General features: G+C 43.3%; 1 protein-coding gene across 1 annotated transcript; it reads left to right on the top strand.

Annotated features, from left to right (window-relative positions):
• The first annotated feature begins 38 nt into the window (after positions 1 to 38).
• On the top strand, positions 39 to 25,750 carry LOC135514423 (myb-related protein A-like). Its single transcript, XM_064937912.1, has 15 exons — positions 39 to 86; positions 5,867 to 5,954; positions 6,042 to 6,123; positions 6,217 to 6,288; positions 6,399 to 6,491; positions 7,751 to 7,971; positions 8,317 to 8,500; positions 8,683 to 8,757; positions 16,756 to 16,977; positions 20,536 to 20,880; positions 22,490 to 22,629; positions 22,722 to 22,836; positions 23,014 to 23,133; positions 23,424 to 23,531; positions 23,690 to 25,750. The coding sequence occupies exons 2-15, from the start codon at positions 5,917 to 5,919 to the stop codon at positions 23,972 to 23,974; spliced, it is 2,100 nt and encodes a 699-aa protein (XP_064793984.1). The 5' UTR covers positions 39 to 86; positions 5,867 to 5,916; the 3' UTR covers positions 23,975 to 25,750.

Raw genomic sequence — 25,750 nt, 5'->3', positions numbered from 1 at the left:
TGGGCGCGAGATTCGGCGGGATAGACATTTCTGTCCCCCAAGAGACGGTACCACCACGGAGAATTTAAGTCTCAAGGAGATGGGATGTGAGTAGCAAGATGAAGACATGAGGTGGAAACAGAATATAGAATAGTGTTTGATCATCAGTCATAAAGTCAACCACATGAATAACAAACATAGGCTGTTTTGTGAACTGTTATTTGAGCTAGCTGGCTCAGCTAAGTAACGTTAACCGTAACAAAGTATAGCTAGTTTTAGCTAGCCAGACTGATTAGTTGGCTAATTTGCAGACGTTAGCTTCTTACTAGCTATCCACCTAGTTTCAAGTGTAAACGTTTTATTGTCACATGCACAGGATACAGCAGGTGTAAAACAGTACAGTGAAATGTTTAACTTGTGAGCTCTTTTCCAACAATGCAGAAAAAAAGGTAGCTAATAATATACCGTTAGATAAGAAGAACACACGTAAAATGCAAAGAGAAGCACGATCATGCAGTTATATCAAGGTCATTATTACAATGTGCAGGGGTAAAAGTGACTAGCAGCAGGATAAATACCAATAATAATCATAATAATAGGACGGGTAGAAAGTGGCTGGTAGCAGGATAAAGACTTGTGGTAATAATAATAAACAATATAGCATCAGCGAACCTTAATAGTAATCACTTAAACATATATACTGTATATTGTCACATACACCGGATAAGTGCAGTGAAATGTGTTGTTTTACAGGATCAGCTAAAGTAGTACTACACCCCTGGAGCAAATTACGGTTAAGTGCCTTGCTCAAGGGCACATCGAGAGATGTTTCACATTATCGGCTTGGGTATTGGAGCCAGAGTGGTGTGAGTCTGGTGAACGTGGGTGCATGAGTGCGTATGCGTGAATGAGAAGAGTGTCAGTGTGTGTCTGAATGGTAGAGACCTGTCGTTGAGCATAGAGACAGAGCAGGTAGTCAGTGTGGATAGTCTGAGAGTGCAGGTGTAGTAACTATTCAACAGTCTTATGGCCTGTGGAAAGAAGCTGTCTCGGAGTGTATTGGTCCGAGACCCGATGCTTTAGCACCGCCTACTGGGCGGGAGCAGGGAAAACAGCCCATGGCTCAGGTGGGTGGAGACTTTGGAAATGTTTTGGGTCACGAACAGACACCGTTTGGCATGAATGTCATGGATGGCCGGGAGCTTGCCCCCAGGGACGCACTGGGCTGTCCGCACCACCCTTTTTTAGGTCCTTGCTGTCAATTGTAGAGCGGTTGCCATACCAGGCAGTGATATAACCATGCTTTCGATGGTGCACATGTAAAAGTTCCTGAGGATCTGATGGGCTATGCCAAATCTTTTCAGCCTCGTGAGGGTGATGAGGCGCTGTCGTGCCTTCTTCACGACTGTGCTAGTGTGAGAGGACCATGTTTGCTCTCGACCCGATCCACTACAGCCCCATCGATTTGAATGGGGGTGTGCTCGCCCCTGTGTTTTCTCTAGTCCACAATTAGCTTCTTGATCTAGCTGATGTTGTGTGAGAGGTTGTTGTCCTGGCACCACATTGACAGGTCTCTGTCCTCCCGATAAGCTGTCTCGTCGCTGTCGGTGATCAGGCCTACCACCGTTGTGTCGTCAGCAAACTTGATAAAGCAATTACAATAACAATTCTCTATAAATCCTGGTTACACTTCTTTGCATAGTGAACACTGCATTTCAATGACACATTTATACTTCCTCAGTCAGCCTCTGCGGTGCTTTTACTTCTTTACCTGACTGCCTCGTTACAACAGGCAGCCCTGGTGGGTCTGACACAGGAGTGTCTGGGCTTGACGTTGTCTGACCTGTAATGTCACTCTCTTGCCTGTCTGTTTACTCACACTCAGGTACACGGAACACGTGTCTCCTATTTCTCCTATATGTAACTACCTCAGGTGTCATTACATCATATGACCTGGTTGCCACTGTTTTCACCACATTGGGCCTCAACGCTCCTTCATGCATTTTCATCCTATCATTTGGACTGAGCGCACTGAGCACCTTGGACCCTGTGTCATAGTACCTTTTCTATTCACTATTTTCCCTCTCTTAAGAATGACCTTGTCATCCTGTCTGTTTCTAGGAGTACTGGCAACCTAGTTTTGAGTTTCCTGTTGAACAACTGCTCTTCCGGGGAGACGGACCATGTTTTAGTGGAGTAGCCCTGTAGTTTAGCAAAGCTAGATACATTACTTTCTTAAGCAGTAGTTTCATTGTTTTGACACCGTACTCGACTAACCCATTAGACTGTGGGCACAGTGGGTTGGATGTGACATGCTTGAACCTGTACAGTTTAGAAAAATCACTGAAAGTTGAACTGATTCGTTGTCCATATGGACTACCTCTGCGACCCCATGACTTGAATGACTTAATGTGAGTTAACACCTGACTATCAGGAATGTCCTTCAGCAAAGCTCGCTGGGTAATGAGAGTAATAGTCCATCAGTAGAACATATATCTCTTTTCTCTTGAAGGGTAGAACTATTCCTACTTTGCCCCATGGTCGCATTACCTCTTTTTCCTCAACCCACATTGTCTCTGCTCTGTTTTGACTGCTATTTATGGCATGTTTCACAAGCTTTGACTGGCTGCTCTGTATCAGCATTCATCTTGGGCCAGAATAACACTGCTTTTGCATGTCGTTTTGACTTTTACATCCCTAGATGGCCTTTGTGTATTTTGATCAACATGTTTTTCTGTATCACACTTGGTATCACAATACCTCAACCCTTAAACAGAATTCCATCAAGTACAGATAGCTCATCCCTGTATTGACCATAAGGTTATGGTATACCTTGTACAGACCACCCACATGTTATGACTTGAACACCCTTTTACAAAGATTAATCTTCTGCAGTAGCACGTGAAATAACTGTCCACATTTCATCTATGAGACTGGGCAACTCATTATGAAGGTTGTCATGTATGGTCTCGTCCTGCTCATATATCTGGTTTGGTTCTGAGCTGTCAAAAGCTATGGACAATGTGCCACTAACAATTCTTTTCCCGGTCTGTACTCAAGTTGCAAGTCATATTTCTGAAGTTTTAGAAACATTCTCTGTACCCTTGGTGGTGTGTATTTTAGACTTTTCTTTGCAATAGATCTGTTTTTGATCTTTTTAGATCTGTCTCACATGTTTATGACAGTGCCTATGCCTCTTTCTCAATCTGAATATAGTTACACTCAGAAGTTGTCAAAGCCCTGGAGGCATATGCGACTGGGCGCCATCTAGTGCCATACTGCTGTAACAACACTGCACCTAAACCTGCTTTAGAGGCCTCTGCTGAGATTTTGGTTTTGCTCTTTTCATCATACTGTAGAACCCTCAGTACTGGAGCCATTATGATTAATACCTTGATCTCCTCAAACTCTTTCTGGTGATTATTGTTCCAACACCATTCTGTAGTTTTACACAGTAGACCTCTCACCTGAAGTAGGCGGTGGCATGTTCTTGATGGCTGTCAATTTGCTCTGGTCTATCTGAATACCTTCACATGTTAGTTTTTCACACAAGAAGGTTATTTCTGTCTTTCTGAATTCACATTTGTCTGTGTTTAGCTTTAGCCCATTAGCTGTGGCTGGATCAAGTGCTGCTTTCAACCTTGTGTTGTGCTCTTCAAGAATCTGACCCCATATTAGGACATCAATGTACACTTTTGTGCATGGCACACTCAAATATCTGTTGAACTGTCCTATGAAAGACTTTTGGTGCTGAAGTGAGACCAAACGGGAGCCTTTTAAATGAATACCTACCAAAATGAGTATTGAAAGTACAAAGCCTTGTATTTGCCTTGTCTAGACTAACCCCAAGGATGTGTCTAGCTTTGAGAATGATTTAGCACCTACTATGTCCCCAAATATCTCCCCTCTGGTAACCAGCTGAAAGTGTTCCCTTTTTACATACCTGTTTAGCTCTTTTGGATTCATACACAGTCTGAGAGAGTTGTCTTTCCTCTCCACTATTACTAGTGAGTGGACCCATTCAGTAAGCTCTTCTACTTTGTCTAGGATATCTAAGGACTCTAGCCTCAGTAGCTCTGCTTTTAGCTGGTCTCTTAGTGGTACCTTCCTAAGTGCATGGATCACTGATCTATTTGACTGCACTAACTCGATTTTGTGTTGCACCATGAGTTTTCCCTGAAAAACATCATCTGGACTAATATGCTCAACATTAGTAATTTAACCATTCACTGTATGAAACCGTTTCACCAGACCCAGTAAGTTACATGACTTTAACCCAATGATGGCTGTTTTTTCTCCCTTTACTATGACAAACGGAACCTTGTGAGATTTAGAATCTAACTACAGCACCAATGTGCATGACCCTAATAAATTCCTCAACAGTCTGTTTCAAAAGTCTGAAATTTGGCTAATACCAGTTCATAATCTGCTTGCTCTTCATCCGTTAGCTGAAAGCTGTTGTAGACATCAGTGGCGTCCGAGCAACCTACTGTGAGAAACCGGGCGACCTTCTGTGCGACGTCTTTATCAACCGCTCCTATCGCCGCCAGAGGGTGAAACAGTGCTTGAACCGATTCCATTGATCTTCAACTTTGCTGTGAAGTTTCAGTTCTGTTGGAGGCTTTAGTGGCTCAATGTCGTTAGCCAGCTAGCACTGCAAAATGACTAGCTACGTGCGCTGCATGCTCCGTTAGCTCCGGCATTGTTATTTTTACATCACTCTTGTTAGCCCAGTGGCTATATAGCTAAAGTTAGCTAGTTGACGTGAAGCCTCTTGGCGCCGTTCAGCTTTTTCAACTTGATGATGGAGGAGTCAAAGGTGAGTTGTGTCACTCCTGGTACCATGTTGTATCCTCTTGTCTAAGAAATACTAAAGAAAACAACTGTTCCTTGAAACACAAGTCCTTTATTCAAGTTAGCCGAAGCCGTACAAGTATTGTGCATTGAGCTGAGATCTCCCGCTCTCCTACCCTTCTGCGTGGGCTGTGCGTCCCCTAAGTAGTCACGTGGCCTCCGATACAATATGCCACAGAGTTGTGAGTAGCCACGCAGGCGTGGGTGAACAGGTAGTACAGGAGGGACTAAGCACACAACCCAGGGGGGCCCCCGTGTTGAGGATCAGTGTGGCGGAGGTGTTGTTGCCTACCCTCAACACCTGGGGGCGGCCCATCAGAAAGTCCAGGATCCAGTTGCAGAGGGAGGTATTCAGTCCCAGGGTCTTAAGCTTGGTGATGGGTTTGGAAGGATTATGGTGTTGACACTGAGCTGTATTCAATGAACAGCATTCTTACATAGGTATACCCCTTGTCCAGGTGGGAGAGCAGTGTGAAGTGCAATTGAGATTGCATCATCTGTGGATCTGTTGGGGCGGTCTGCGAATTGGAGTGGGTCCATGGTATCTGGGATGATGATTTACAGATGATAGTCATTTAGGCAGGTTACCTTAGAGTTATTTGGAACAGGAACAATGGTGGTCAGCTTGAAACATGTTGGGATTACAGACTGGGACAAGGAGAGGTTGAAAATGTCTGTGAAGTTGGTCTGTGCATGCTCTGAGAACGCGTCCTGGTATTCCGTCTGGCCCAGCAGCCTTGCGAGTGTTGACCTGTTTAAAAGTCTTTCTCTCCATGGCTGACGTGAGTGAGATCACACATTCGTCCAGAACAGCAGGGGCTTTCATGTATGACTCGGTGTTGTTTACCTCGAAGCAAGCATAGAAGGCATTTAGCTAGTCTGGGAGGTCTGCGTCACTGGGTAACTCATGGCTGGGTCCACCTTTGTAATCCGTAATAGTGTGCAAGCCCTTCATAACTATTTTATCTGATCTATTATTTCAGCAAACCGCATTTAATCAAAATCTGTTGCTTTTTGTATTCTTTCTCCATAGTTTGTCAATAAGGTTGCTGCATAACAAAAACAATTTGAACAGGATACAGTATGACTAGCAGCGGTAGCAGAAGACGTCGATACCTGTGGTAAGTTTGAGGGGATGTCTGTTCACTGTAAACATTATTCTCCACTCCTCTCTTGTATATTAACCTTATTAGTCCTTCCTTTCTCAGTGATGTTGGGGATGACCATGACTGCATTGAGGTGAAATGTCCCAAGAAGTCTTTGCAGAAAGTCAAGTGGTCGAGGGAAGAGGTAAATCATTTCATGACTGAGTTGTCTTCTGTGGTAGCTGAGTCAACTCCCAAGAAAATAATATTGAATATTTTTCTCCCTTGTGATCACAAGGATGAGCGGCTGAAGAGGCTTGTGGATGAACATGGAGCAGATGATTGGAATGTGATAGCAGATAATTTCAAGGTAAGTGTCACCCACACAAAATATGCCCAACTCTGACATATTTGTCCCTTGTGTACCCGTATATAGGACTGATGTTTTCTTCCTTTTTTTGCATTTATTAATTCTGACAGAAAAGATCTGAGTCACAGTGTCAGCACCGATGGCAAAAGGTGCTCAACCCAGAGCTGGTGAAAGGGCCATGGACCAAGGAGGAGGATGAGAGGGTGAAGACAGTTTCTATTCAGTTTTCTGTCTACCAAGTACACTGCTCCTCAAACATCCCATTCCAACATTGCTGCGAGCATTAGTGAGGTCGGGAACTGATTTTGGGCAATTAGGCCTGGCTCGCAGTCTGCGTTCCAATTCATCCCAAAGGTGTTTGATGGGGTTGAGGTCAGGGCTCTGTGCAGGCCAGTCAAGTTCTTCCACACCGATCTCAACAAACCATTTCTAGATTAACCTTGCTTTGTGCACGGGGGAATTGTCATGCTGAAACAGGAAAAGGCCTTCCCCAAACTGTTGCCACAAAGTTGGAAGCACAGAATCGTCTATAATAATAATAATAATATATCCCATTTAGCAGACGCTTTTGTCCAAAGCGACTTACAAGTCGGCTGGGGCACCCTGCATATGGGTGGCCCCAGTGGGAAACGAACCCACGACGCTTGGCGTTGCAAGCGCCATGCTCTACCGACTGAGCCACACAGGACCCCTAGAATGTTATTGTACGCTATAGAATTAAAGTTCCCCTTCACTGGAACTGAGGGGCCTAGCCCAAACAATGAAAAACAGCCCCAGACTATTATTCCTCCTCCACTAAACAGATGGTGAAGTGTGATTCATCACTACAGAGAACGTGTTTCCAATGCTCCAGAGTCCAATGGTGTCAAGCGTTACACCACTCCATCCGACGCTTGGCATTGCGCATGATGATCTTAGGCTTGTTCGTGGCTGCTCGGCCATGGAAACCCATGAAGCTCCCGATGAAGCTCCCGATGAACAGTTATTGTGCTGAAGTTGCTTGCAGAAGTAGTTTGAAACTTGGTGGTGAGTTTTGCAGCTGAGGACAATTTTTACACGCTTCAGCAGTGGCGGTCCCTTTCTGTGAGCTTGTGTGGCCCATCGCTTCACGGCTCAGCCGTTGTTGCTCCTGTACGTTTCCACTTCACAATAACAGCACTTACAATTGACCGGGGCAGCTCTAGCAGGGCAGAAATTTGACAAACTGACTTGGAAAGGTAGCATCCTATGATGGTGCCATGTTGAAAGTCACTGAGCACTTCAGTAAGGCCATTCTATTGCCAATGTTTGTCTATGGAGATTGCATGGCGGTGTGCTCAATTTTATACACCTTTCAGCAACAGGTGTGGCTGAAAGAGCTGAATCCACAAATTTGAAGGCATGTCCACATACTTTTGTCCATGTAGTGTGTATGTATCAAACATTCACAAATCTTGCCGTGTGTCAATGTATCTGTGCACAGGTCATCGAGTTGGTGCACAGGTATGGCCCCAAGCGCTGGTCCATCATTGCCAAGCATCTGCACGGGCGTATCGGCAAGCAGTGCCGGGAGCGCTGGCACAACCACCTTAACCCTGAGGTGAAGAAGTCGTGCTGGACTCAGGAGGAGGATCGAATCATATACGCTGCTCACAAACGTATCGGGAACCGCTGGGCTGAGATAGCCAAGCTGCTGCCTGGCAGGTAATAACACTTTTATAACAAGTCATAACACTGTTATAACAGGCTTTAACACTCAGTTTGCATCCCAAATGGCACCCTATTCTCTATATAGTTCACTACTTTTGACAAGGGCCCATAGGGATCTGGTCAAAAGTGGTTCACAATGTAGGGAATAGCATGATATTTTGGGCGCAGTATCTGTGTCTAATGGCATCAGACTTTATATGTAGAAATCTCATGAGATTAATCAAATATTTTGTTTGTCTGAATCGCAGGGATATATAACAAGCAACAACAAATATAGTGTTGACAATATAGAACATAATATTGTTCTAATTCCATTTCTTTGGTCTGAATCCCCCATAGGACAGACAACTCTATAAAGAATCACTGGAACTCCACCATGCTTAGGAAGGTGGAGCATGAGGGCTATCTGCAGGACGTCCCGACTCGGGTCTACAAGACCAAGGCTTCCATCAAGAAAAGAACCAAGTCTTCCGGCTCCTCCTGGCGGAGACAGAATCACTATTTCATGACTATCCCTACAAAGGTGAGCACAGATTTACCAATCAGCACAAGCAACTAGGTTGAAGAATAGCCTAATATCATTCTGAATTGAAAATCAAATTTCACTAAAATCGACTGAAAATCACTGAAATCAGGATGAAATCAGTCCCAAACGGTTTGTTCATTTTATCACAATGTTGGCGTTGTGAATGTATGTTTTGGCAGATTTCAGGATATTCCCTTGGCTTGTTGAATAGCCAGTACATGGACAGTGTTCCTGAAAACTCTTTCCTTGTCCCGGTGAGTATCCTCTCTCTGCACTCAATCAGCTCTCTGCACTCAATCACCTTAGCTCAACCATGTTGCAAGTGAACTCCTTCCCTCCCAACAATGTATAGTAGTTCCTCCTCTGTAATTCAGCATCCAATGTAAGATAAGAGATGAATAAGACTTATAAATCAGGTGTTTTTCCAATCTCTCCTGGACTGCGTGTACCCAGCAGTCGTTCACTGATGGCTCCTCCAACAAAGAGCAGAGAATTAAGGAACTCGAGCTGCTCCTCATGGCAGCCGAGAGCGAAGTCAGGAGACGACAAGCCTCATGTGTAAGAAGGATGTGTGAGAAGGAACACGTATGTGTAGTATGTTCTAGAACTCCACCCTACCACCCTCCCCACCGGCTTCCCATCCCCCATCTCACCCCCGGATAGCAAGCCGTTCACTCCCGGAAAGCTAGCCGTTCACTCCCGGTTAGCCAGCCGTTCACTCCAGGTTAGCTAGCCGTTCACCCCCGGTTAGTTAGCCACTCATCCCCGGTTAGCTAGCCACTTACCCCCGGGTTAGCCGTTCGCTCACCCCCGGGTTAGCCATCCACTCACCCCGGGTTAGCCAGCCGTTCACCCATGATTAACTAGCTACTCACCCCCAGTTAGCTAGCTGCCCCAACTGGCACCCAGGCTAGCTGTTCACAACACATGTGAGGCTTCTTTGGATAGATGAATGAAAAAATACACAGTTCATGTTTAAGTTTCGGCATGAAGGTGAGGCTCCTGCCAATGTCCACCCTAATGTCCACTCATTACATTTACATTGGTAAATGTACACCTCATGGTTAGGGCCCAAAGTTTTTCCTGGCCAGATCTCATGGTCAGGAAAACTCATCGTCCTAATTATCATTGGTTCTGACCTTTCCGTAGCCCTGGTCCAGGGTGTTATGTACGGCTTGCTTACGCGGCGCTTTCAGCATTAAGGAATCCGCTTGCTTCCCAGCCGAAACAGTTTGGAAGAGTTTGTGCATATATTTTGGACTTTGGTTTTTTCGGCTGTACAGGCACACAGCATTTTTTCTGGAGGTAAGCCGAAGTTCTTACCACCGGCGCCAACAGAGATGGCCGCCTCGCTTCGCGTTCCTGGGAAACTATGCAGTATTTTGTTTTTTTACTTGTTATTTCTTACATTGGTACCCCAGGTAATCTTAGGTTTCATTACATACAGTTGGGAGGAACTACTGAATATAAGAGCAACGTCAACTCACCATCATTACGACCAGGAATATGACTTTCCCGAAGCGGATCCTGTGTTTTGCCTTCCACCCAGGAAAATAGATCGGATCCCAGCCGGCGAACCTGAACAACGTCGCCATAAAAGGGGAAAACGAAGCGGTCCCCTGGTCAGGCTCCGGTGACGGGCACATCGCGCACCACTCCCTAGCATACTACTCGCCAATGTCCAGTCTCTTGACAACAAGGTTGATGAAATCCGAGCAAGGGATGCCTTCCAGAGAGACATCAGAGACTGTAACGTTCTTTGCTTCACGGAAACATGGCTCACTCGAGAGACGCTATCGGAGTCGGTGCAGCCAGTTGGTTTCTTCGCGCATCGCGCCGACAGAAACGAGCAACTTTCTGGTAAGAAAAGGGGCAGGGGGGTATGCCTTATGATTAACGATACGTGGTGTGATCATAACAACAAGTCCTTCTGTTCACCTGACTTAGAATTCCTTACAATCAAATGTCGACCGCATTATCTACCAAGGGAATTCTCTTCGATTATAATCACAGACGTATATATTCCCGTATTTATAATATTCCCGTATATATAATCACAGCCGTATATATTTTAACAAGGCTAATCTGAAAACAAGACTCCCTAAATTATATCAGCATATCGATTGCGCAACCAGGGCTGGTAAAACCCTGGATCATTGTTATTCTAACTTCCGCGACGCATATTAGACCCTCTCACGCCCTCCTTTCGGAAAAGCTGACCACGACTCCATTTTGTTGCTTCCAGCCTACAGACAGAAACTAAAACAAGAAGCTCCCGCTATCAGGTCTGTTGAATGCTGGTCCGACCAATCTGATTCCACGCTTCAAGACTGCTTCGATCATGTGGATTGGGATATGTTCTGCATTGCGTCCAACAACAACATTGACGAATACGCTGATTCGGTGAGCGAGTTCATTAGAAAGTGCATCGGCGATGTCGTACCCACAGCAACTATTAAAACATTCCCAAACCAGAAACCGTGGATTGATGGCAGCATTTGCACGAAACTGAAAGCGCAAACCACTGCTTCTAACCAGGGCAAGGTGACCGGAAACATGACCGAATACAAACAGTGTAGCTACTCCCTCCGCAAGGCAATCAGACAAGCTAAGCGTCAGTATAGAGACAAAGTAGAGTTGCAATTCAACGGCTCAGACACAAGAGGTATGTGGCAGTGACTACAGTCAATCACTGATTACAAAAAGAAAACCAGCCCCGTTGCGGACCATAATGTCTTGCTCCCAGACAGACTAAATAACTTCTTTGCTCGCTTTGAGGACAATACAGTGCCACTGACAAGGCCTGCTACCAAAACCTGCGGACTCTCCTTCACTGCAGCCGACGTGAGTAAAACATTTAAACGTGTTAACCCTCGCAAGGCTGCAGGCCCAGGCGGTATCCCCAGCCATGTCCTCAGAGCAGACCAGCTGGCTGGTGTGTTTATGGACATATTCAATCAATCCTTATCCCAGTATGCTGTTCCCACATGCTTCAAGAGGGCCACCATTGTCCCTGAAAGCTAAGGTAACTGAGCTAAACATCTACCGCCCTGTAGCACTCACTTCCGTCATCATGAAGTGCTTTAAGAGAATAGTCAAGGACCATATCACCTCCACCCTACCTGACACCCTAGACCCACTCCAATTTGCTTACCGCCCCAATAGGTCCACAGACGACGCAATCGCAACCACACTGCCCTAACCCATCTGGACAAGAGGAATAACTATGTGAGAATGCTGTTCATCGACTACAGCTCAGTATTTAACACCATACTACCCTCCAAACTCATCATCAAGCTCGAGACCCTGGGTCTCGACCCCGCCCTGTGCAACTGGGTACTGGACTTCCTGATGGGCCGCCCCCAGGTGGTGAGGGTAGGTAACAACATCTCCACCCCGCTGATCCTCAACACGGGGGCCCCACAAGGGTGCGTTCTGAGCCCTCTCCTGTACTCCCTGTTCACCCACGACTGCATGGCCATGCACGCCTCCAACTCAATCATCAAGTTGGCAGACGACAGTGGTAGGCTTGATTACCAACAACGACGAGACGGCCTACAGAGAGGAGGTGAGGGGCCTCGGAGTGTGGTGTCAGGAAAATAACCTCACACTCAACGTCAACAAAAGAAAGGGATTATTGTGGACTTCAGGAAACAGCAGAGGGAGCAGCCCCCTATCCACACCGACGGGACAGTAGTGGAGAAGGTGGGAAGTTTTAAGTTACTCGGCGTACACATCACGGACAAACTGAATTGGTCCACCCACACAGACAGCGTTGTGAAGAAGACGCAGCAGCGCCTCTTCAACCTCAGGAGGCTGAAGAAATTTGGCTTGTCACCAAGAGCACTCACAAACCTCTACAGATGCACAATCAAGAGCATCCGGTCGGGCTGTATCACCGCCTGGTACGGCAACTGCTCTGCCTACAACTGTAAGGCTCTGCAGAGGGTTGTGAGGTCTGCACATCGCATCACCGTGGGCAAACTACCTGCCCTCCAGGACACCTACACCACCCGATGTCACAGGAGGGCCATAAAGATCATCAAGGACAACAACCACCTGAGCCACTGCCTGTTCACCCTGCTATCATCCAGAAGGTGAGGTCAGTACAGGTGCATCAAAGCAGGGACCGAGAGACTGAAAAACAGCTTCTATCTCAAGGACATCAGACTGTTAAACAGCCACCACTAACATTTAGTGGCTGCTACCAACATACTGACTCAACTCCAGCTCACTTTAATAATGGAAATTGATGGAAAAAATATATCATCAAATCAAATTTATTTATATAGCCCTTCGTACATCAGCTGATATCTCAAAGTGCTGTACAAAAATCCAGCCTAAAACCCCAAACAGCAAGCAATGCAGGTGTAGAAGCACGGTGGCTAGGAAAAACTCCCTAGAAAGGCCAAAACCTAGGAGGAAACCTAGAGAGGAACCAGGCTATGTGGGGTGGCCAGTCCTCTTCTGGCTGTGCCGGGTGGAGATTATAACAGAACATGGCCAAGATGTTCAAATGTTCATAAATGACCAGCATGGTCAAATAATAATAAGGCAGAACAGTTGAAACTGGAGCAGCAGCACGGCCAGGTGGACTGGGGACAGCAAGGAGTCATCATGTCACATATTTGTCGCCAGACCCACTGGCTCCAGGTCGTCTACAAGGCCATGCTAGGTAAAGCTCCGCCTTATCTCAGTTCACTGGTCACGATGGCAACACCCATCCGTAGCACGCGCTCCAGCAGGTGTATCTCACTGATCATCCCTAAAGCCAACACCTCATTCGGCCGCCTTTCGTTCCAGTACTCTGCTGCCTGTGACTGGAACGAATTGCAAAATTGCTGAAGTTGGAGACCTTTATCTCCCTCACCAACTTCAAACATCAGCTATCTGAGCAGCTAACCGATCGCTGCAGCTGTACATAATCTATTGTTAAATAGCCCACCCATTTTCACCTACCTCATCCCCACAGTTTTTATTTATTTACTTTTCTGCTCTTTTGCACACCAATATCTCTACCTGTACATGATCATTTATCACTCCAGTGTTAATCTGCAATATTGTAATTATTCGCCTACCTCCTCATGCCTTTTGCACACATTGTATATAGACTCCCCTTTTTTTTCTACTGTGTTATTGACTTGTTAATTGTTTACTCCATGTGTAACTCTGTGTTGTCTGTTCACACTGCTATGCTTTATCTTGGCCAGGTCGCAGTTGTAAATGAGAACTTGTTCTCAACTAGCCTACCTGGTTAAATAAAGGTGAAATAAATAAATAAATAAAAAAGTCCTGGGGCATGGTCCTAGGGCTCAGGTCCTCCGAGAGAGAGAAAGAAAGAGAAGAAGGAGAGAATTAGAGAACGCACACTTAGATTCACACAGGACACCGAATAGGACAAGAGAAGTACTCCAGATATTACAAACTGACCCTAGTCCCCCGACACATAAACTACTGCAGCATAAATACTGGAGGCTGAGACAGGAGGGGTCAGGAGACACTGTGGCCCCAGCCGAGGACACCCACGGACAGGGCCAAACAGGAAGGATATAACCCCACCCACTTTTCCAAAGCACAGCCCCCACAACCACCAACTTACCATCCTAAGACCAGGCTGAGTATAGCCCACAAAGATCTCCGCCATGGCACAACCCAAGGGGGGGGGGGCAACCCAGACAGCCACTTTAAACAATGCCTATCACCTATCACTAGCCACTTTAAACAATGCCACTTAATATAATGTTTACATACCCTACATTACTCATCTCATATGTATATGTATATACTGTACTCTATATCATCTACTGCATCTTGCCATCTTTATGTAATACATGTATCACTAGCCACTTTAAACAATGCCACTTTTATGTTTACATACCCTACATTACTCATCTCAAATGTATATACTGTACTCGATACCATCTACTGCATCTTGCCTATGCCGTTCTGTACGATCACTCATTCATATACAGTGCCTTGCGAATGTGTTCGGCCCCCTTGAACTTTGCAACCTTTTGCCACATTTCAGGCTTCAAACATACAGATATAAAACTGTATTTTTTTGTGAAGAATCAACAACAAGTGGGACACAATCATGAAGTGGAACAACATTTATTGGATATTTCAAACTTTTTTAACAAATCAAAAACTGAAAAATTGGGCGTGCAAAATTATTCAGCCCCTTTACTTTCAGTGCAGCAAACTCTCTCCAGAAGTTCAGTGAGGATCTCTGAATGATCCAATGTTGACCTAAATGACTAATGATGATAAATACAATCCACCTGTGTGTAATCAAGTCTCCGTATAAATGCACCTGCACTGTGATAGTCTCAGAGGTCCGTTAAAAGCGCAGAGAGCATTATGAAGAACAAGGAACACACCAGGCAGGTCCGAGATACTGTTGTGAAGAAGTTTAAAGCCGGATTTGGATACAAAAAGATTTCCCAAGCTTTAAACATCCCAAGGAGCACTGTGCAAGCGATAATATTGAAATGGAAGGAGTATCAGACCACTGCAAATCTACCAAGACCTGGCCGTCCCTCTAAACTTTCAGCTCATACAAGGACAAGATTGATCAGAGATGCAGCCAAGAGACCCATGATCACTCTGGATGAACTGCAGAGATCTACAGCTGAGGTGGGAGACTCTGTCCATAGGACAACAATCAGTCGTATATTGCACAAATCTGGCCTTTATGGAAGAGTGGCAAGAAGAAAGTCATTTCTTAAAGATATCCATAAAAAGTGTTGTTTAAAGTTTGCCACAAGCCACCTGGGAGACACACCAAACATGTGGAAGAAGGTGCTCTGGTCAGATGAAACCAAAATTGAACTTTTTGGCAACAATGCAAAACGTTATGTTTGGCGTAAAAGCAACACAGCTCATCACCCTGAACACACCATACCCACTGTCAAACAAGGTGGTGGCAGCATCATGGTTTGGGCCTGCTTTTCTTCAGCAGGGACAGGGAAGATGGTTAAAATTGATGGGAAGTTGGATGGAGCCAAATACAGGACCATTCTGGAAGAAAACCTGATGGAGTCTGCAAAAGACCTGAGACTGGGACGGAGATTTGTCTTCCAACAAGACAATGATCCAAAACATAAAGCAAAATCTACAATGGAATGGTTCAAAAATAAACATATCCAGGTGTTAGAATGGCCAAGTCAAAGTCCAGACCTGAATCCAATCGAGAATCTGTGGAAAGAACTGAAAACTGCTGTTCACAAATGCTCTCCATCTGAGCTCGAGCTGTTTTGCAAGGAGGAATGGGAAATAATGTCAGTCTCTCGATGTGCAAAACTGATAGAGACATACCCCAAGCGACTTACAGCTGTAATCGCAGCAAAAGGTGGCGCCTACAAAGTATTAACTTAAGGGGGCTGAATAATTTTGCACGCCCAATTTTTCTGTTTTTGATTTGTTAAAAAAGTTTGAAATATCCAATAAATGTCGTTCCACTTCATGATTGTGTCCCACTTGTTGCTGATTCTTCACAAAAAAATACAGTTTTATATCTTTGTTTGAAGCCTGAAATGTGGCAAAAGGTCGCAAAGTTCAAGGGGGCCGAATACTTTCGCAAGGCACTGTATCTTAATGTACATATTCTTTATCCCTTTACACTTGTGAGTATAAGGAAGTAGTTGTGGAATTGTTAGGTTAGATTACTTGTTGGTTATTACTGCATTATCGGAACTAGAAGCAAAAACATTTCGCTACACTCGCATTAACATCTGTTAACCATGTGTATGTGATAAATAAAATAAAATTTATTTGATTTGAGTTCGAAGCCAAAGCTTACCTCCCTTCGTCGGTGATTGGTCAAAAGTAGGGATTCATCAATAAAGTCTTTGTTGTCGTTCAACGAGAGACGACTTGTTTTCATGCACATTTTCTCGTTGAGAAATACTGAACCATGCATCTTAGTTAGATGTAAAATTGCTCGACTAAGATCTCGGCAAAAACGTCAAAATGAATGTGTTATCTTAGATTAATTTGGACTATTTTGAGGAAGTGTATACTGGCTACGGTGTCTGAAAATGGACAAACAGTACTATTGCCACTATTTTTCAATTTTTTTTCAAGCTAAGGTCTTTGAAGAGAGTATGTGAGTATACTCGTTCAGTTCGACTCGACAAGTTTTGCTAGGCGCCAGCCGAGCTTAAGCATGCTGATGCCTTTAGCAATCCGCATGTGACGAACTGGACCAAAGCTAACCTTTCTCTGGCCCCCCTCTTTCTCCATCTCCACAGAACACAGAAGCTCACTACTCCAGCTGGTCCAGCAGCCTGACAGACGACGGTCTGACCAACACGACGCTGAGCAGCTTGGGGAACCAGAGTATGGAGGGCCGTGGTTCGGCTGTCTACACTCCTGTGTCTCCCAGCAGGTTTCTGGCCGTGGAGGCAAGCGCTGTCCTCTCCTCCCTACAAACCATCCCCGAGTTCGCAGAGACTCTGGAGCTCATAGACTCGGTCAGTTGGGTGATTCTCATGAAAGCACTCTTAACCATGGAAGTAGCAAAATTTGTTAGAAAAACCATGATCCATCTACAACAATCAACTATCATTCTGAAGACTATGTTGCCTAGTTTATGGCACTGTGTCTCATTTTAAATGCATTTGACATTTTCGTCTGAATTTTGTACATTTTCAGCCCAAATTCTTATTACCAAAAAGCATCCATATTACATCATCCTCTGGGCATTTTATACAATTTTACTTTAGATAAACCCAACTTATTTGAATACAAAACTAAATACGTTGCAGATTTTTTTATGCTAGGTGAAGTTTACATTTTACTAAAATATTCATTATGTAAAAACAGTGTCTGTGGACATGTTTGTCATTACCATAAACCTTTTTCAAATTGCTGTAAAAACTCCAATAATTTTTTTATTAGAGTTTTATACACACATGATGCATTATCTAGAGGAGTAGTCCTTTAGATGAGCACAAGTTCATTTAATGTCTTATTTTTTTTACTTTCACCTTTATTTAACCAGGTAGGCTAGTTGAGAACAAGTTCTCATTTACAACTGCGACCTGGCCAAGAATAAAGCAAAGCAGTTCGACACCTACAACAACACAGAGTTACACATGGAATAAACAAGCATACATTAGAAAAAAATATATCTATATACATTGTGTGCAATTGAGGTAAGATAAGGGAGGTAAGGCAATAAATAGGCCATGGTGGTGAAGTAATTACAATATACAAATTAAACACTGGAGTGATTGATGTGCAGAAGATGAATGTGCAAGTAGAGATACTGGGGTGCAAAGGAGCAATATAAATAAATAAATCCAGTATGGGGATGAGGTAGTTGGATGGGCTTTATTACAGATGGGATATGTACAGGTGCAGTGATCTGTGAGCTGCTCTGACAGCTGGTGCTTAAAGCTATTTAGGGAGATTTGAGTTTCCAGCTTCAGTGATTTTTGAAGTTCGTTCAAGCCATTGGCAGCAGGGAACTGGAAGGAAAGGTGGCCAAAGGAGGAATTGGCTTTGGGAGTGACCAGTGAGATATACCTGCTGGAGCGCGTGCTACGGGTGGGTGCTACTAGGGTGACCAGTGAGCTGAGATAAGGCAGGGCTTTACCTAGCAGAGACTTGTAGATAACCTGGTGCCAGTGGGTTTGGCGACAATTATGAAGCGAGGGCCAGCCAACGAAAGTGTACAGGTCGCAGTAGTGGGTAGTATATGGGGCTTTGGTGACAAAACGGATGGCACTGTGATAGACTGCATCCAATTTGTTGAGTAGAGTGTTGGAGGCTATTTTGTAAATGACATCGTCGAAGATCGGTAGGATGGTCAGTTTTACGAGTGTATGTTTGGCAGCATGAGTGAAGGATGCTTTGTTGCGAAATAGGAAGCCGATTCTAGATTTAATTTTGGATTGGAGATGCTTAATGTGAGTCTGGAAGGAGAGTTTACAGTCTAACCAGACACCTAGGTATTTGTAGTTGTCCACATATTCTAAGTCAGAACTGTCCAGAGTAGTGATGCTGGATGGGCGGGCAGGTGTGGGCATCGACCGGTCGAAGAGCATGCATTTAGTTTTACTTGCATTTAAGAGCAGTTGTAGACAACGGAAGGAGAGTTGTATGACATTGAAGCTCATCTGGAGGTTAGTTAACACAGTGCCCAAAGAAGGGCCAGAAGTATACAGAATGGTGTCGTCTGTGTAGAGGTGGGTCAGAGAATCACCAGCAGCAAGAGCGACATCATTGATGTATACAGAGAAGTGAGTCGGGCCGAGAATTGAACCCTGTGGCACCCCCATAGAGACTGCCAGAGGCCCAGACAACAGGCCCTCCGATTTGACACACTGAACTCTATCAGAGAAGTAGTTGGTGAACCAGGTGAGGCAGTCATTTGAGAAACCAAGGCTGTTGAGTCTGCCGATAAGAATGTGGTGATTGACAGAGTCGAAATCCTTGGCCAAGTTGATGGATACGGCTGCACAGTATTCTCTCTTATCGATGGCGGTTATGATATCGTTTAGGACCTTGAGCGTGGCTGAGGTGCACCCATAACCAGCTCTGAAACCAGATTGCCATCACTATCAAATTAGTCTGCTGAAATCAGTGGCCACTTTAAAAATTGAACACCTAGTCACTTTAATAATGTTTACATATTTTGCATTACTCAATTCATATGTATATACTGTATTCTATCCTATCCTACTGTACCTTCTTCCATGTCGCTCTGACATTGCTTATCCAAATATTTATATATTCTTAATTACATTCCTTTATTTTAGATTTGTGTGTATTATTGTGAAATTGTTAGATATTAACTGTTAGATATTACTGCACTGTTGGAGCTAGAAACATAAGCATTTTGCTACACCCACAATAACATCTGCTAAATATGTGTATGTGACAAATATAACATTTGATTCAATTTTTTTTATTAGATTTTTGCACAACATTTGAGAGATGCTTTTTGTGCATGTGGAACATTTCAAGGATGTTTTAGTTCAGCTCATGAAACATGGGACTAACACTTTACCTGTTGAGTTTTATATTTTTGTTCAGTGTACTTATGCTAAAATAATGGGTCTTTAGTCAATTGCGTTTTCAGTGATTTTAGTTTTATGCAAGTCATTTGGGATTGACAAATGACACAGTGTGATGATTTATTGGGTTGATTTATCTCTAATAGAGCTCGGTACAGTTTTTCAATGACAGACTATGAAACACTCATTACCAAAACATGCATTCTCATCTCTGAAACCTGTTTGTTATTCACGTAATGGACCAATATTTAGAAAATATTAGGATAAAGAAAATGTATACTTTAGAAATTTTGGCTTAATCTGTGACTTTTGTACTTTATCCAAATATGTGTACCTAAAAAAACCCGTTATGACAACAACAAAAATAGATTCAGAAAAGTTTATGTGTTGTGGAAAAATTCCCAAATTAATTTTTATAATTACATTCTAAATATTTGTTTTCAGTGTCAGGCCTTTTTATTAGAAAAAAATATTAGAAATGGGTTTGTTGGGACGTGCTTTAATGAGAATTTATGCATTAGTATTTGTTGATATCGTGGTAAAATGCATCATATCTGATCAATAAACATAACAATCATTATGAAATTGATAAAAACAGATCCCGATCTTAGTGATCCAAGAGGAATTATGGTGAGAAAAGTGTTTTATTAATTATTAATTTATTAATTTTTTTTGTCAAATTAAAATTATAGTCTTTCTATTTATATGGTGAGCTCCTCCTGTCTCCCTGTTGTGGCTGACTCAGTATGGCACATAGATACAATATAATACTACAAAATGTTGTCTATTTAAGTCTGATGTTATTTCTGCTCTTTTTTCTCCCGTCTCTCATGTTTATTTTCAAACGAAGCACTGGCTCAGTTTTTTTCATGCTGTCAAGTGTGTCATATTCATAGATTAAGGTTATTGAACATGCAGATAACTGTTAAATTAACAATCCAAATACAATTAAGCATAGTCATTGTGTTATAATCTTGTCAAAACATGAATTCTTATTTGACCCTGTAGGACCCAGTGGCTTGGAGCGAGGTGACCAGTTTCAGCTTGAAGGAAATGACCTCGCCCCTGAAACAGGAAGTGATGTTGTCTGTCTCTCAAGTGGGGATGCCAGAAGGAGCTAGCTACCATTTTGAGGACTCAGTCATAATGGACCTGAGTGAGAAATACACTGAACTGATCCCTGCCTCTTCACCCACCGTGACTAAGCTGAGCACACCTCCCTCCATCCTGAAGAGGAGGGAGAGGGGGGAGCAGTACCCTGCCAGTCAGTGTCATAGCACCTCCTTTTTGGACAGCAGCACCACCTCACCTAGCGTCACTCATGTCAAAGCATTGCCATTCTCTCCCTCCCAGGTAGGATGTCCTGACTAGGTAACGTATAATCTAATACCATCAAGTAATTATGCAAACCACTGATCTATGATTTATGCTATACATGGTTTTGTAAGACCTTTAAACAGGTCAACATTCAAGGCCACAGGGCAAGACGGATTACAAGGACGTGTACTCAGAGCATGCGCTGACCAACTTGCAAGTGTCTTCACTGACATTTTCAACCTGTACCTGACAGAGTCTGTAATACTTACATGTTTCATGCAGACCACCATAGTCCCTGTGCCCAAGAACACCAAGGTAACCTGGCAAAATTATTATCGAACCGTAGCACATGAATTGCTTTGAAAGACTGGTCATGGCTCACATCAACACCATCATCCCAGAAACACTAGACCCACTCTAATGTGCATACGGCACTGACAAATAAACAGATGACACAATCTCTATTGCACTCCACAATGCCATTTCACACCTGGACAAAAGTAACACCTACGTGCGAATGCTGTTCATTGACAACAGCTCAGCGTTCAACACCATAGTGCGCTCAGAGCTCTTCACTAAACTAAGGACCCTGGGAATAAACACTTCCCTCTGCAACTGGATCCTGGACTTTGTGACAGGCCACCCCCAGGTGGTAAGAGTAAGCAACATCTTGACTGGTTGCATCACCGCCTGGTATGTCAACTGCTCGGCCTCCAACCGCAAGGTGCTACAGAGGGTAGTGCGTACGGCCCAGTACATCCCAGTGTACTCATGGGACCAAGCTTCATGTCATCCAGGACATCTATACCAGGCGGTGTAGAGGAAGGCCTTAAAAATGGCCAAAGACTCCAGCCACCCAAAGCGCCAAGACTATGTCCAAAAGGCTTCTTAACAGCTTTTACCCCCAAGCCATAAGACTGCAGAACAGCTAATCAAATGTCTACCCGGACTATTTGCATTTTTCTTCAGCTGTTTATTATCTATGCATTGTCACTTTACCCCTAGCTACATGTACATATTACCTCGACTAACCTGTACCCCCGCACATTGACTCGGTACCAGTACCCCCTGTATTCAGCCTTGTTATTGTTACTATTTTATTTTGTACATATTTTCTTAACTATTATTTATCTTAACTGCATTGTTGGTTAAGGGCTTGTAAGTAAGCATTTCATGGTAAGGTGAATACACCTGTTGTATTTGGCGCATGTGACAAATTGTCATATAGCCTGCATACAGTAGAGCAGGGGTAAGCAACTAGATTCAGCAACACCCCGATTTTTGGTCGGAGCGGATGGTTGGGGGTCCGGAACATAATTCTAATAATTTGTACACTGCAAATTGACCACAACTAAGCCCAAAAATAGATTTGAAAATGACAATTTTCATACCTTGATTACATTTATTGGTAAATTGGTATAATTGGTAAACAGATTCCCTAAATTAAGCTAATTTTTAGCAGAATTCTTTTACAAAAATTTAAAAACCCTAAAAACGTTGGGCTAAAAATGTTGGGGGTCGAAGAAAATCACTTGCGTGCTGGTTTGGGCCCACGGGCCTCCTGTTGCCGACCCCTGCCATAGAGTATATTTGTGATATATGATATATGTATATGGTACAAATACTACCCTGTATTTCTCTGTAGTTTTTCAACGTGTCTGGAGTTGAGGATTTGACTTTAGAAAACCCAGCTCTGACGTCCACCCCAGTGTGCGGTCACAAACGTGCCAACACCACCCCCCTCCAGAAGGAGTTAACAACCAAGTATCAGAAGGAGAATGCTGGGTGAGTTTTCTAGAACAGTTCTGTGTCAATATTTCACTCCTACACCAATAGAGGCTTTCTCATATGCATGTACTGTCTGACTGTTTTACAAGGTTCAGGACCCCCAAGGTTCGTAAAGCCATCATGTTTCCCATGCCACTAACTCCAACACCATTCAAGACTGTCACGTCCACCCAAGAGAAGATGCAGGCCCAGCTGAAAATGATGGTATATTTATAACACAGGAATAACGTTTATAAGTCATGTCTGTATTATCTGTTTTGTATTTGGTGTGTGAGGGGATGTTGTATTATGTAACTCTTCCTGAGGTGTGTGTGTGTGTGTGTGTGTGTGTGTGTGTGTGTGTGTGTGTGTGTGTGTGTGTGTGTGTGTGTGTTCTGTTAGATGCAGCAGCCCAGGCCCCTAGCCTACCTGGAGGAAGAGGTGCTTAGAGTGGAAAACAAGGTTGATATGTTAATTCATGCAGAAACACAGTCTGAATTCTGCTCCTCCTGGAAAAATGAGGTATCTGAAGCTCATATTCATCCATAGAGATTTGTACACCGTAATTATGAAGTAATTCAATTCCATTCAAACAACTTTATTTGTCACCTCCTGGCAATTATGTCAGGGCTATAGCGGTGCTTAAGACACATTTAACTAGCAACCAACGATAATGACTAAACAAAGAATAAATAGACCAGAACCTGCGTGATAAAGACTTCAAAGTGCCTTTCAATAAATATATTAGTATTAAACTTAGATGGAATTCATCTTTTTTTACAGTCTTATCCATTCCATGTTTTGTAACCCAGATTGATCCATCGTCCAGGAGTGTTAGGAATTCCCTGGCTGCGGAACCCTGGAATAAGGACTGCCCCAGTGCTCAACTCTATTTCCAAGAAGACTTCAACAATGCACAGGTGAGATATCACTTTTCAAGTTGCCATCAGAAGCACTGAAAATGAGATGCATACAGACTATTGTAGATGAGGATGGCAAACCACAGTGAGAGTGAAGGACGATTAAGAGAGCATTGAAGACTGAGACAGTACTTTAAAGGTCTCTCACATTGTCTCAGATCCATGGGGAGAGCCTGCTGACAAGCGCCCCCCTGAGGTCGTCCATGCTGGGCTGTGAGGAGCTGGTGTACTCGCCAGCCCCTGGAGTAGGACCAGGGAGAGAGGAGCCATGCTGTTACCTGCCCCACCACACCCTCACCATCGCACCGAGGAGAGACGACAACTGTGAGTGGGATGCTGTGGTATTTGGGAAGACTGATGATCAGATGATCGTAGCTGAGCAGGCCAGACAGTTCCTCAGCTCCCAGACACCTGGCTGTGCCTCCAGAACCTTGGTACTCTGACAGGACCTCAACACTACTGTGTTTAGACATTCAGCCCAATTCTGATTTTATTTGCCACTAATTGGTCTTTTGACCAATCAGATTTTTGCCAGTAATTGGGCAAAAGATCAGAATTGTGCTGCCTGTGTAAGTACAGCTTTAGTAGCTAACAGTTAGCCTGGTCCTACTGTATGTGCTTTCTGGCTTGACACTGACAATAGGAGTTGGCAAGAGAGCACAAACATATATGGACCAGGCTCCCTAACAGTCACTAAGATAGTTTGAGGTATGCTAATACTAGACAATTTTACTATAGGTAGAAAAAAATCATATTATCTACTTTTATTTTTTGTCCATGGATTCACACAAAACAACCACCTGTGATGTTTTTATTTGTCTGTTTTCAATTACAGGTTGATAGGGAAATGATTTAACAATATGTAGGCGATTAACCATACTGGTAGCAATTCATTGAAGTTATTTTGTATTGAATAACCTTAAAGACCATAACTCTGTTGATTTTGCACTATAAAAAGTGGTGTATGTGTTGTATACTGTAGCAAGAGAAAGGTGGAAGCATTTAATGAATGTTTTCTGTGTTGAAGGTACAGAGAAATTGGAATCTGTAACTTTTTGTAATTTATTGTGCAGAAGCCTTTGAAGCTTTTCTCATCAAAAATAATATTGATATTGTACATCTGATGGTGTTAATGCTGTTTTACCGCTAAACAAAACCCCCACCTCAATGGAATTTTTTAACACTTCATCAGTGAATCATGTTAGATACTGAAAATACTTTTCAAAACTTATAAAGAAATGTACTGTTACTTCTTTGCACAGACTGTAAACATGTTCTAATTATTTTGAATTGGACAATAGCAGTATCTATTCTCTCTCCCTGGAGATGAAAGCATTGGAAAATTCACAGAACACATCCTGCCCCATATTCACATTTTGTCCCATATTATTACAAACACAGTTTACAGCCTTCCACCTCAGATGTCTATGCGGAAGCAAATTGCACTTATTGTTTTCCACATTTGTGTATTCCTTTGGATGTAGCATACACATTTTGTTATAATTGAATGTACTGTTATTGTTAACCAGAAGTAAGGGTGATGGAGTTGGGCTTTGTGGCATGGTACTGTGTGCATGTTCTGCTGCTCCTGAGACAAAGCAGGTCATGCATGTCTGAGGGTCAGAAGCCATTGGAGAAACACTGCCTGGGACAAACATACTTTAATAAACATTTTGGCAGTTGGTTGGTGTACATAAGTTAAAGTACTTGCTCCTTGGGTGTCCAAAGAGTTTGTTTTATGTATTGGGATTTCACTTACCGGTAACTCAAATTGTAAAAGTATAGGTATGTAAACTGATTCCTTTCTTAGCAAGGTTTTAAACGGATTTTAATTTGAAATCATAAAACAGTATGTAGAAAGTTCTGTAAGGCATTTTAAGAAAGTCAAGTGTTGATCTACAGTATTTGATTCTGAAGCGTAGTGTGTTAGTTTTACCCTACATTAAGAAGTATTTTATCAACCTGTGCTAGCAATAGGTAATAGGTCCAGCTAAATATCAAATAGGTTTCAGTTGATAGGAGTACTAGGGCAACTGAAGGATATTCCAATCAAAGTTAATTACAAGTGTACTGCATCTTTGTGTAAAGATTTATTGTAATATGATTTAACATTTTGTTTACCTGTAATATTATTTATTTTTTAAACCTGTTCCTAATTCTAGATTTGGAGGGAAAAAGGTACATGTAGCACTTTGGTCTTTCTATAAAATAGAAATTAT

The sequence above is a fragment of the Oncorhynchus masou genome, chromosome 3 (assembly GCF_036934945.1).
Source record: "Oncorhynchus masou masou isolate Uvic2021 chromosome 3, UVic_Omas_1.1, whole genome shotgun sequence".
In the NCBI taxonomy this organism is placed as follows: Eukaryota; Metazoa; Chordata; class Actinopteri; order Salmoniformes; family Salmonidae; genus Oncorhynchus; species Oncorhynchus masou.
Note: the sequence above shows the minus strand (reverse complement) of the source record. Positions and strands in the feature narration are given on the sequence as shown.